Source organism: Oreochromis niloticus, linkage group LG9 (genome assembly GCF_001858045.2).
Source record: "Oreochromis niloticus isolate F11D_XX linkage group LG9, O_niloticus_UMD_NMBU, whole genome shotgun sequence".
Lineage (NCBI taxonomy): Eukaryota > Metazoa > Chordata > Actinopteri > Cichliformes > Cichlidae > Oreochromis > Oreochromis niloticus.
In genome coordinates, this window is record NC_031974.2 from 12104562 (window position 1) to 12117784 (window position 13223).

Here is a 13223-nt window from a genome sequence, read left to right on the forward strand (position 1 = left end):
CTGGCAGCTCTCATGTTGTGTAACATTACAGTTATGCCTACGTAACACAACACATGTGGCACATGAGCTGCAGAACTCTCACTTTAATTGTTGCATAAGGGAAAAAAAATACGTCACACTGTTTTTTGGTCGTCAGCGGCACCTGTAGCCCAGATGACAACACACCACGCTCATTTTCTGAAGATGAAAATTAAAAATGTGATGTGCAGAAAGGCTGTGTGGTTGTTCATATCTTATAGATGATGAAATGTGATCGGTTTGTGAGCCGATCAATTTTTCAAGAGCATTATGTGAAAAAAAGGAGATATGCATGTATATAGATCAACATAACATACAGCAAAGTAAAAAAAACCCCAATAAACATTATTAGCTTTAATAGTGTGTTATTAGTTAGTATCATTGTTATTATCAGTTAATTACTCAATAATTAATCAATCTGTTGCGATTCCTTAACCATTCCTAAACTTTTGGACTATTAAGTGAAACAATGAAGTGTTTTGAGCACTGAGAATATTACTGGGAAAATTTGAGTAGTATTTACTTGTTTTCCAATTTCGACTCAATTGAAACCAAAGTAGCGAGTAAGTGTATAACACGGCGTTGAGCTGAATTAATACTGTGTTCATAATGAATAGCCACATTACAGGAAGGAAATAAGGCTTAATTATCTTATTGCCATCTGTTCATGCTGCAACGTTTCTGGAACTTCTAATGTTATTTCTAATCTACACGAGAGGTCTATCTGATATAACATCATTTCGTCTGATGCAAGAGTTTTTCTAAGAATTCCTGGATGCGCAGCTTTAGAAAAATTTTATTTACATGCCCACATAGCAAAATAACCATTGAGCACTGAAGAAGATTTAGTTGCAGAAAGTAATTTCTGATTTTTTCTAAATTTTGAGGTAATTTATTTCTCATCTAATATGAGCAGCAGACTGAATGTCTGTAGGTGTTAGACTGATTGAAGACCATCTCCATCAATAAAACGAAAGAGATGGAGGTCCATCATTCTCCCCATACATCCACTGAAAGAGATGCAGACACCTGGAGTGGGTGCATCTCTGCTGCTCTCTCTCCTCATGATGAGACAGGACACAAGGAAAGAGCTTAACGCCATGAGCCATGAGCCTTTCACCTTTCAAATTTTCCCACAATAACCACTAATAAAGTGCTGATGGAGGAGGAAATAGCCGCACTTTTGAGTAAAGGAGTACAAATGAGCTTCTCTTCGAATGCTCCGTGTGTTAACACCAACTACGAAGCATTAAATCACAAGTAATGATCTTTTGCTTAGTCCAAACAAAATTTTCAAACTATTTTTGTAACCTTTACAACAGTACTAACTAGAGCTGGGCGATAAAACGATAACGATATGTATTGCGAAATAACTTTTTCTCGATAGAAAAATTAAACTATTGCGATAGACCTCATCTCTCTTGTCCTCTTAAAAAAAAAAAAAAGAACAGCCAATCCAAATTAAGTAGCGCAGAGCCGAACCAATCACAGCCGCAGCGTCACGTCACATGACTTGTTACGTACAGCACAAGTGCCAAGGCGCACATGTGTATTTGTTTTTGTAGCTGTGCAGCCCAGGTAATGAAGGAAATGAGTTTGCCGACTACAGAAAAATCAACCGAGAGCGTGAGCGAAGGTTACCGAAGAAAAAACAGATGATGGTTCCAATGCTGGAGAGATTGTCAAACGGAATGGCCACAGAAGTTCCGTAGTGTGAAGGTATTTCGGCTATTTTAAGTCTGACAAAAAACAGAGTAGCGCGCACTGTAAATTGTGCCGAAAGCAAGTCTGGATATACAATAAAGCGGTGCATGCTCAATCTCTGACTGAAAGCGCTAATTCGTCATTCGGCTTTTGTCAGACTAAAGTAACTGTTAAAACTGTTTGAAAAGCTAAGCTATACAACAAGGAGAGATTGATGCTACGTCCACACGTACCCGGGTATTTTTGAAAACGCAGATTTTTCTATGCGTTTGCACCTTTCGTCCACACGTAAACGGCGTTTTCAGTCACTGAAAACGGAGATTTCTAAAAACGCCTGCCAGGGTGGATATTTTCGAAAACTCCGTTTTTGCATTTACGTGTGGACAAGAAAAACGGAGAAAACGCAGCGTCAAAGGTGTGCGCCTTTTTTGACGTCACACTGTGCGCCACGTTATTGTTTCGGTGAAATGAATTTCTACAATACTGTTACTGTTAATTGTACTCTCTGCAGTGTTTAAATGCTTACATATACACACATAGTTACTGTCCCTCCACACATACGACTCGGTTCTGTTTCTATGCCCCATCTTTGTTTACTATTTCCTACCGAGGCTTCTAGACTTCTGATTGGCCAACATTTCTACACGGTTAGGAATATATCGCCACCTGTTGCTTTGGCATGTTCCTAGCAGCGTTTTCCTTCATTTCTGCGTTTACGTGTGGACGGGATTATTTTTTAAAACGAAAACGGAAAATCTCCGTTTTCAAAAATACCCGTGTACGTGTGGACGTAGCCTGAGAATTTCCTTTTAGTTCTCAGTTTATTTGATATTGACAAAAGTTAGTCAATTTTGTCTGTTCTTCTGTAAAACGACCTAAGATTTATTTTTAGAATTAAAATTTTGTTTCTAAGTGGAATTGACAATTTAGTCTGTTTTGTTTGTTCTATTTTGAAACTTAAACGCTTTAGCGGCTGCCTTTTGTGTAGTTTACAATATTTGCCTTTATCTGAAACTGAAGTCTCATGTTCCTTAAGTACATCTACCCTGTTGAACTTATTATGGGAAATAAATATTTTAATTAAAACAAGCTGCTAATTATTTCACATTTTACTTGTGAGCAACGGCACATTTAAATCTTACAAATATAGTTATTTGGCTTATATCGTGATATATATCGTTATCGCCTGAAATGAAAAAAACATATCGTGATATGAAAAAATCTTATATCGCCCAGCTCTAGTACTAACATTGCACCTTGTTCAAGCAATAGGAAACATTTTATCGTCTCAATCACAGCGACTCAGTATGACGGCATAAGCGATCTTTCCTGGTGCTGTCTGAGCAGCGAGGCTCCTGTCACATCCATCACCAAAGTAACGATGGAGCTGAACCACTGCACCACAGGGCGTGCGTTAGCGGTTACTGCTAACACTACCATAGTCGTTCCAGGATGCGGGAGCCTGCCAAGAGTTTCAGCCTCAACCCAGATCTCTCCACAGGCTCTTCTCCTACCAAAATACGGCTTAGGTATGGATCCAAAACAAAGACATTGTTTCTCTGGTTCCTCTTTCTCTCTCCTGCCTGTCTGCCTGGGAGCAGCAGATGTAGAAACCTCCAGAGAGTGGGATGGGTGTGGGCCTAATGCTATGACTGGTGAAATCACCACCAATATCCAGTGGTGTGGAGCTGGATGTAAGCCACAGTCCATAATGTAACCAGAGGAGAAGAGGGAAAAGAGCTGACGCAGTGCAACTCAGCTGTTTGTTTTGAGTTTGTGTTTAAAATTTAAAGTCGCATTATGCAATAGTTGAGCTATTAGGCTTAAATGCCTATGGCAAAGCTTTATCTTTCTTACTATTGAATTATAGAAAAAAGAGAAGCAGGATAGAAGGGAAACTATTACTGTCTCGATATTTGAAATGTATAATGCTATAAATCTGTTCCAAACAAGCTCACAGTCACAATTACCTGATAAATACTAATCAATTATGCATGCAATCTGTTCATCAAAACAGTCACCATTATGTGCACGCTGAGGGTTTGCTGCAGGCTCTGGTACCATATGGCAACACAGACATCAAAGTACATTTCCAAACCTGTCCCCGCTTCTTTATGTATATGCAGTTTGACTGAATCTAAATGGCATTACTTGTGGACTCAGCTTTCTTTCCTTTTCTTAAAAAAAGTGTGTGAGTCACCTCTAGGTTAGTCCTCTGCAGCTCTCATACTGTCTTCCTTTTTCTTTCCAAACTTCTCTCCCCACAGGCTCTAACATTAGTCATCCTTATTCACTCTATCATAGGAAAATATGCCTTTAATTCCCTAATTTGGCAGCGCAAAGGCTGACTTCATTCCACTAAGGTTTAGCCCACTCCACAGAAAATAAAGAATGGCTGCTGTCATGGTTATAGTTAAGAAAAAAACGTGAAAATATGAGCTGCAGATGGACCCAAAAACAATATTGTCCCCTGACAATGTCATTCTGAATCTACCCTAGGGACCAATAACAATAAACGAAACCTAACCCAAACACACATAGACACACTCACATTACCAGAGATATCGGTCAGTGAAACAGGACTACCCTGCTGTTGGGGAGCAGGATGACGCACACAAAATTCCTCAGACAGCACAACAAAGTGTAGCTGCCCCTAACCTCTCCTCCCCGCTCAGATGCTTCCTATGTAAACCTATATGCCTCTGCCAGATATGCCTTAAACACATTTTTTAGGGAGTTCAGTTATCCCCCAGCGCCTCAAAACTCTAGCACAACTCCACTCTTCACAATCTCAAATTGCCAGGATGCTCTCCAGGATGCTCTCATGCACATGCACACCCACTCCTTACCCGAGATCGGACGCAGTTCTTCCTGGAGGCTTCTCGAAGCCGAGCCCAGGACACGTTGCGGTTGGGACTGGTGAGCCCCAGTTCCACTTCGCCCCAGTAGGCTCTGGCCAAAAGCTGGAACCAAAGACAGTATGGCTCTGACAAGCAGCCATCCACACCCGCTAGTCGAGCCCAAGGGCATCCTCCGGAAGATGGGGAAGGAGATAGAGAACAACACCCCTGGGATTTCACATCCACATCCCGCAGATCAGGGTGATCCTTCAGGTGAGCTGGCTTACAGCCTGGTGGGAGCCCGTTCCTCTGGGCCAGCATGGCATAGCCAAGACCGAATAGATGAAAACTGCCTTCAAAAAATGCCCCTGTTTGTGTGTCTGTTACCTCTTTTTTTTCTTCTGGATATTCTACTTCAACTTTCTGGCAAAGCTCATTTTGCTGCGTCTCTCTTCCTCTGTCTTGTCTGGTCTCAGTCTGGAGAAACAAGGCTGTTCCTATAAGCGTCCAAGAGATACATGATGTTTCCAGTCAGCCGAGAGGAGAGCACAGCGGCTGAGCGCACTGCAGAGAGCCCAGGCCGACTAACTGACGCACCCACCCACTTACCACACAAAACTCTCCTTGAAGTATGCACACACACAGACACACACACACTTTCAGGCAGCCTGAAGTGAATTCTCCTCCTTTCCAGTCTCCTTCATCTCTCTCTCTCACTCTTCTCTCCCACAGCCAACCCCCTTAAAACTTTTAGTTGTGCGCTTGCCAACTTGCGCATGCACCAACACGTGCCGAGGGTAATCAATAAATCATAAGAACAAATAAAAGGAGAAAACAAAAGGCGCATACAAGTCAAAGGTAAGAAAAAATGTTCTCAAATTTCAAGTTTCAGAAAGTTTTTCAAGTTCTCTGACAGGAAAAATGAACAACTTCATCATTGGAAGGAGGCAAGTGGGCCTAAGGCAGATAAGGAAATGTATATAGTCCAGAGAAATCTATAACCCACAAAAATGTACTAATAATAATCCACCCACCTTTACATGCCTGCAGCTCATCTGGCAACTACAAAGAGCTAATGCCTGGGTGGCACACACGGTGGTCGGAGAGAATACCAGAAGTTGCACAAACACACAGTGACTGCTGCATATTTCCCCTTTATTTATTTGCTTATTTAACAGAAACCATACAGTTAAGCGGAGCTACAAAGCGAAAGTTAATCTGCAGCGTGTCCCTGTTAGGCTTCTGGCCACATTTGCCTACAATCTGGCTGAGTTAGCGGCTGTTGTCCAAAGCCAAACAACAGATGCTGGAATAAAGTTAATAGAGTTTAAGATTTTCAGGGACTGTTCATACACAGCCAAGACTAAGAAAAAAAAAAACTGTCTGAACCACAGTGTTTACTGCAGTCTTAAGCCTAAGCCTTAGGCTCAGTGTTTACTAGTACAAATGCTGACCATCTTTAATAAGAGCATCCACTGTTACATCAGGAAATAATAAGAGGTGATGTGCGAAAGTATAACAGTATAACAGGTTAATGTGGTGTTTCTGTTGCTACTATTCCATGAGTAAAGAAACAGAACCTGAGGAAACAGAGCGAGCAAGTGTCATTTCTAAAATTCCCTTTTATCTGACTTCTCCGACTGCTGAAATAATCAGATGAACTTTAGAATTAATTTATACACTGAACAAAAAGCATGGATCTCTTTCCCATCTCTTATTATATAGCTTTCAACTCATTCCAGGAAATGGGCTGTAAGAGGTTTGTGGGATTCTTAGATCACTTTACAGCGTTAGCATTGTAGCTGCTTCCTCCTGAAAAGTGTGGGGAAAGACAGCAGGGGAATAAGATGCACTCAGATTAGACTGGAATTCAACCAGGGACTGTCGGGTAGTCTCGTAATCCATTACTACTTCACGTGATGTCTTGGAAGTAGCAAGTCATTGAGAACATCTGTGAGGCACCTTTAGCACAATAAATAAAGTTGTGCAGACAAAACAAATCCCACACAAACACAATTTGAGGTCTTACATGTCACAGAAGGTTATCTACCTTCACCTGTGACATCTTTTTGCATGCACACTCTGGTATTTTAAACTCTGCTAACTGTCTGCAGACATGAGGGGACACAACTGGTGCAAGAACCACTAACTGCATTTGAGCTTTTCAACATTAGCTGCGTTCCATATACCCCCAAATAACCTTGAGCATGACAGCGATACCCCGCCTCTTTGCCCAGAACAATTTGTTCTCAATTAGACCCTCAAGTCTAAACTCTGCAACCCTACAGCCAACGCCTTCATACGTCCCCAAGGGAACACCTCTCAAATCCTTCCACCTCTCAAGCTCCACAGAGGCTCGGCAACTGCCTTTTATTTTAGGAGCAGTGAGATGTCTGCGATGACCTCAGCTCTCATACCTTTTAGTAAATCTCTCCGGAAGAGAGCACGGCCCAAACATCAATTTAATATTTAATCACATTTTTCATCCAAGCGCTCTCTGGAGCATTTGTGCCGCTCCAACAGCAACGTCAGGATTCCGATGTTCAATAAGTGCGCTTTACACAAAGTGGTGCCATCTTTAATAGCCCGGCGTGTCTCCAGAGTGAAGCATTATGACTGGACAAATTAGCAGTTCACTTCTAGCAACAGCTAATGCATATCAGTCAACAGCCGGCGTGGTTTGTAAAGTCGTTTCGAATGAGAGAGAAAATGTAAATACCGACCTATTTTGATTCTGAGGAATATTTGCCATCCGAGACAGCAGCGACCATGAAAACAACATCAGGAACCCAGTCGTGGAATGTTCCTTCTCCGCGTTTGGTTATGAGCATCTTGTTACCACATTCACTCGGCTCGATATAGCATGCGGTATGCTGTATGGAAAAGACGGCAGAAATAGAAGTCGCCAAACACAGCCAGCTGAGACACTTGACTTGAGGAAGCCAAAACAAGGATTAAGTCTCAGAAGAATGGCTATATACAAGATGCATACAGTGTGTTACACACATGGGGGGAAAGTCATGAGGTACCGCTTGTGGCTCAAGCCAAACAAGACTTCTTACCTCTATTAATGCATTTCAGACCGTTATAGGGTTTCAAACCACATCATATGTATCTGAATTCCTGTAAATCTAAAACACGTGATAAGAAAAATGAATTCGTGTTGGCTGGGAATTACGCTTGGTGCCAAGCAAACAGAAAGAACCAGACACGCCACACAGAAATATTATGCCGTTACCCCGGCAATATACCTGACCACAACAATGCCATCCACTGGAAACGGGTGTTCTCAGTGTGATTTCATGGTTTGTGTGTGTCCGTGATCAAGAGGAACAGCAACTAGTGCTGATTTGAGGCTTGACGCTGGCTGTCCGTCTCATTTCTCCTGACGTCTTTAATGTTAACACACACAGAAGGTGATGATTTGCCACAAACTGGACCTAAAGTGGTCATGTGTTACAGCTGTGCATGATTCACAGTTAAAAGAATAATTCTTATCTCTCCTTTACCGGGCTTTGGTGCAGCCCCTGCATTCCTCCACTGAAATAATCCATTTTAGCTGTTTAAATAACTACATAATTGTTCTCTTTGTGTGTTTTTGTGCAGTTATGGTAACAGATTCTCTTTTCCAGCCTCAGGAAGTTACTTTATTTTTTCAACTTTTGCAGAGTTTAGCAGTTGAGTTGAAATCGGTGAATGTGAGTGTAAAAATAGGATGTCACATTTAAGGATATTATGAAGTATACATGACAACTTTCATACATCCTAATAATTAGAACAGTGTCCTTTTACGTGCTTTCTTTCCCATCCTGTTCATTTTGTGCAGCAGCACTTTCTTTGCTTTCTTTTTGTTTTAGTTGGGGTTTTTTGTTAGTTTCTTTTTTGCAAACAATTTCTACATGGATGGTCAAAAAATTTATTTATTAATTGTCTTGTTTAGCTCATTGCGTGGAGCAGGCAACCACACACCATACGACTGAGCGTGGCCACCCGTTCGAATCCGACTCGCGGCCCTGTGCCACATCTCTGCCCTCACTTTTCTGTCCTTTCAAAACTCTATCAAAGAAAGCTGAAATAAAACTAACTTCATCTTTCTAGCACTTTTTCTTTTTTGTGTCTTGAGCTATGAAAACTATTTGTTTATCATTTCCTTTGACTTTCTGTGATGTTAAAAATCATCATTTGCTTCACATTGGACTTAAAAGGGATCTGATATGCTCATTTCTAGCTGAATGTTTTTATTGAACTCAGTTTGAGTAGCTTTACATGATTTATAGTTACAGTTATAAATACTTACCGTGAACCTCGGTGCAAGCTGTTTTAGTTCCTCTCCCTTTTATCAAACTTTTGTTTGACTATCTCCCACTTGCAAACAAAATGTCTGAACGGTAGGTGGGTGGGGTTTCTTAGGTCACACCCAGAGCTGTGTGACTGACTCGACCGCATAGGGGAGATCTGCCTTTATTGACTTCATGCAGAGCCAAGAGTATAATAAACGGCTGCCTCAAAATGAGTGTTTACTGTCTCACAGGGATTATTTGCACATACACCTAACTCAGCATTTGAAATTTTGGTTATCTTCAATATGAGTGTGCAGCACTGTAATCATATATTTGACAGAAAATAAGGAAGACCACAATAGGTACTTTTATGGATATAAAAGTTTGACACAGGAGTAGTAAAAACTTTAAAAAGTGCTGAGTTGTGGATTTGGCATTGGGGGGGTTTTTCCATTATTAGGGGAAATTGGGTTGTAGGCTGAAATATTCACAGCTTCAGGGATAATTCAGAGCATATTAGTGAATTACCATAATTGCTGCAAGGACTGTGTTTACAGAGACATTTCATGGCAACATTCATCAGGCGGCCAACCAAAGAAAAAATCTATTCAGAAAAAAAAACTAATTCAGTGTTTTCCATGTTTGTGTACTTGTAACTTAACTGTATAAAATACACTTAGCTCAAACCTTTGCAGTCTAATACTACAAAAAAAAATACATCAATGCTACAAAGCCCTTAAAGACTCAAGTCTTTCTCAGGCTTTTGTGTAGCTCGCAGCCTATGTTTTTGTTAGTTTACAAAGACAACGAAATAAAATAAATGCCATTAACTTTAAATAAAAAACACTAAATAAACTTCATAAAATGTCATGAAATCTGAAAAACTGTCAACCTTATAGTGTCTTTCACACAGCACAAAACCAAAAGTATTCAGTTTATTAAACAGAGAAGAGCTGCAACAGGTTAATGGGGCGCTGCCCATGTTCAAACACATAATAAAACAGCTCTTTAACACCAACCACGAAAATGCTTTGAAGAAATTTATGAGACAACACAAATGTGTAAATTGTCCAATGCTGTCAACCCAAGAAAAGCAGTAATAACAACCCGAGCCTGGACCAGCTGACAGAAACAACCTGAGGCCAGTCACGGATGGTTGTGAAATTCTATCAGTGGGTGTGGAGTGTGGCACTGTGAATAACTGACCATCAGACAGAGGGTTTACTGATTGTTGCTGGTCACTGCCCTTGTTGTTGCCTAAACCCAACACACTGCAGTTTGGACTTGCAGAGTTGTTGCCCATTCATGAACTCCATGCATCCATCTATTACACAGAAAAAAAGACTAGTTCTGTTCATATTTTTGACCAGTCTGGTGTTGTTGCTTAATCTAAAACCCGTTCTGAAACAAAACAAAAGGCTGGTGCCAAAATTGGTACCATGAAACTAAAGAGTAAGTAGATTTTGTCCATTTCGGTTATCCACCCATGAAAACTGCTATGACTTCCATAGAGTTTGAAATGTTTGGTTCAAGGATCGCTCCACAGTCATATCCTCTAAAAAATAAATAAATAATAACTCTGCATTGTTGTGGCACACCTGTGACATGTTAGCTTTACACAGCACAGTTCACTCTGGATTGTATTTTGACAGATTTTGACAGCTGTAGTCGCCTACAGCTTTGCATGTTTGCAGAGTACCATCAAATCTAATCATCGAATGCCATCTTGGGCTGGTTCTCAAAAAGCACCAAAACTGGATCTAATGCTGGCATTGTGTTGTTGAGAAGACTGGCACAAGATGTTACGACTAAAGCATGAGCTTTGCTGTTATTCTGACAACTGTGAGCGGTGTTAAGCCCAGTCTCTGCTCCATAATGCTCAGTTCTACACATTCCTGAAATGCTGGGGCGTTCTTAAAGGACAAAAACTGGCTCACATTGGCAGTGGCACCATACTGGTGAAAATTAGGTACTGGAGTCCCCCCTGCTGATAATTCTACAAATGGCCTTGTGGTTTCACACAACATCACTTGTAAGGCCAAAGACAACTTAAAGACTGCAGCTGTGGTGAAATAAAGACATAGATGAAGAAACAACCAAGCTTTTTAGGGACTAGTGTGGGATTTTTAAAGACCACTTATGAGTCTTTAAGATGATATGCTTATACACCAGGCCAGACCAAGATCAAGTCCAGTTTGGATTTTTGGATTTGGATAGCCTAAAACAAGCTGGAGCTAGTCCTGTTCTTTTACTTGTAAAGGAGTACGCTAACTCTTACCACAGAAATATCCTCAAAATCTAACAGCCAAAGTTGTGTTTCGTCAGTTGTTAAACTCATATCAGATGTTTATATTTCTATGGGACACAACACAATGGAAACGAATTGCTGCTTCATTTTAATCCACTCAAATCTTGGAGTCTCGGATTTATTAGATGATTATCTGCAGCTCTTATTTGTATAACAAAGGAGAAAAGGCCTGTGGTCTGTGTGCAGCTGACAGGATCTCTGGATGGGGATTAAAGACACAAGGCACCGACCAGGCTCCAAAAACTACAATAAGTAATTTTGAAGTCTCCAATTGGTGTGTGTATGTGTGCGTGTTACCCACTATGTATCTGTGGCTGTGAATGTGTGTGTTTTTGTGTCTGTGTGTGGTGCAGAGAGCCAGAAAAAAAGAGAAAGTCTTGCAGGAGGATTAGGCTCGATTCAGGGGTAGCTTTTCAAGACTCCTGGCGGGTGTAAGATCTAATCTGGACATGCTGCATCTGGGATCCGCGCGGTATGGCTTACTGTAACAAAGGACTGGCTAATGAGGGACAGGGGACAGACTGCACCCACACTGTTGCACACCCATAAAGCCCTCTATCATAATGGTCTCAGAGGGGTATAGAAGGGGTACGAACCCTGCAAGTGACTACTGTGGGGAGGTAACAGGCTGCTGAGCTGATCAGGCAGATATCCAAGCAGACTGAGCTTGTTTTAAGCTCAGTTAAGTACCCAAATCTGAGTGTATGAGGCCGGGATTGTTTATAAGGGGTTATAATATAATTGTACTGCATTCTTATCTGCCAGGGAGGACAGAGATTCGGTGTACATGCACAACCAGCCTCTTTCTCCTGGAGGGGAGGGATAGTAAATAAGGACAAGGCAAGAAAGCGAGCGAAGCTGTTGCAGTTAGAAATAGTATAAACAGTGTCCTTAAAGCAGTAAAACTCAAAAATACTTTAGTGAGTCAAATAAGAACATACAATAGGAGAAGCTTGCACAAAAACATAAGATCAAGAACAAGTGTCTTTTTATTGTTTAAGTTTGTGTTCAAATACATCAATAGATGCATCTTGTTAATCTTTGTTTCCTTGTTTGCCATGGCAACGCCTCACTTCTACTTACTTCCTATCAAAAAACATTACGTGTGAATTTGAGCTTACTGACATGATAAATACCTGGCAATTCATGTCCATGACTGCTAAAAAACTGATACATTTGCAATCGATTTTCAAAAGTCAAAAGCCTCGAGCTAAAAAATCCTCTAACAACACAACAGCGGACTTTTCTCATGCATGCTTTGGTCATGAGGAGGAAGTTAGCACAAGCTTTCTTTCTTTTCATGTTAAAAAGGATCCAACTCAAACATAAGCCATGATGCAACATCTCAAAATCTACCAGTCCGACTCCCTGTGAGTCATGCCCACGACATATTTATGAACCAGTGCATCACTTCTCTTCCACTGGCAAAAACAATTATCAAAATCCACAGTTTGCTATGGAGACCATCTGTGTGGAGCAGAGAAGAAATTGCATGACAGCCTCAAACTTCCAGGAAAGAAAAAAACAAAACAAAAACAGAGGGGATTTCCTTCAGGTCGGCTGCAGTGAGAAGTATGCGTTGGACACTCATGGAAAAACTAACAGTTGAAGACAAAAGCCTGGGTCCAGGAGGAGGAGGAGGAGGGTGGCGGGGGTTTGCATAAGCTTGGTGTATTAGCAAGCTCCCCTGTGAAGGAGCCCTGCTTGATCTGGACAATTGTCCCCAGGCACCTTCAGACAAATGCTTCTGCCAATCAAGCATTCAGTAGTCTGCACATTCACCCCTCAGCAGCTGCTCTCACACAGCAAGAAAAGCAGCAAATATGTTTCTGATGACAGCCCGACCCACACCTCTCGAATGAAAAAGAAAAATCGCTGCCGATGTTTAATTATTGCATCTCTCCTTCTCACTCAGGCAGTTTCCCTCAGGGAGAAACCATATGGTTCAGGAGAGGTGAGATGACAAAGAGGCCCAGATCATCTCAAAGCGTTAATGAAGACACAGTAATGCTCCTGTCGGACTGACAGAGATGTGCGATAAACCTTTGTTTGAAGTCCGCCTCACTGGGTCAA

The 13223-nt window shown here is 41.3% G+C and overlaps 1 protein-coding gene across 5 annotated transcripts in view; it reads right to left on the reverse strand.

The window, feature by feature from the left end:
- Positions 1–13223, reverse strand: part of arhgap21a (Rho GTPase activating protein 21a) — a 101050-nt gene that overhangs the window by 51433 nt on the left and 36394 nt on the right. For 3 of the 5 annotated variants that reach the window (XM_005449061.4, XM_005449062.4, XM_005449060.4), the window contains exon 1: positions 4572–5153. The exons of the other annotated variants lie outside the window; for them this stretch is intronic. In XM_005449061.4, the coding sequence (XP_005449118.2) occupies positions 4572–4752 (181 nt within the window). In that variant the 5' untranslated portion in view covers positions 4753–5153. Of the gene's footprint in view, positions 1–4571; positions 5154–13223 lie in introns of those variants that run through there. 5 annotated transcript variants of the gene reach the window in all.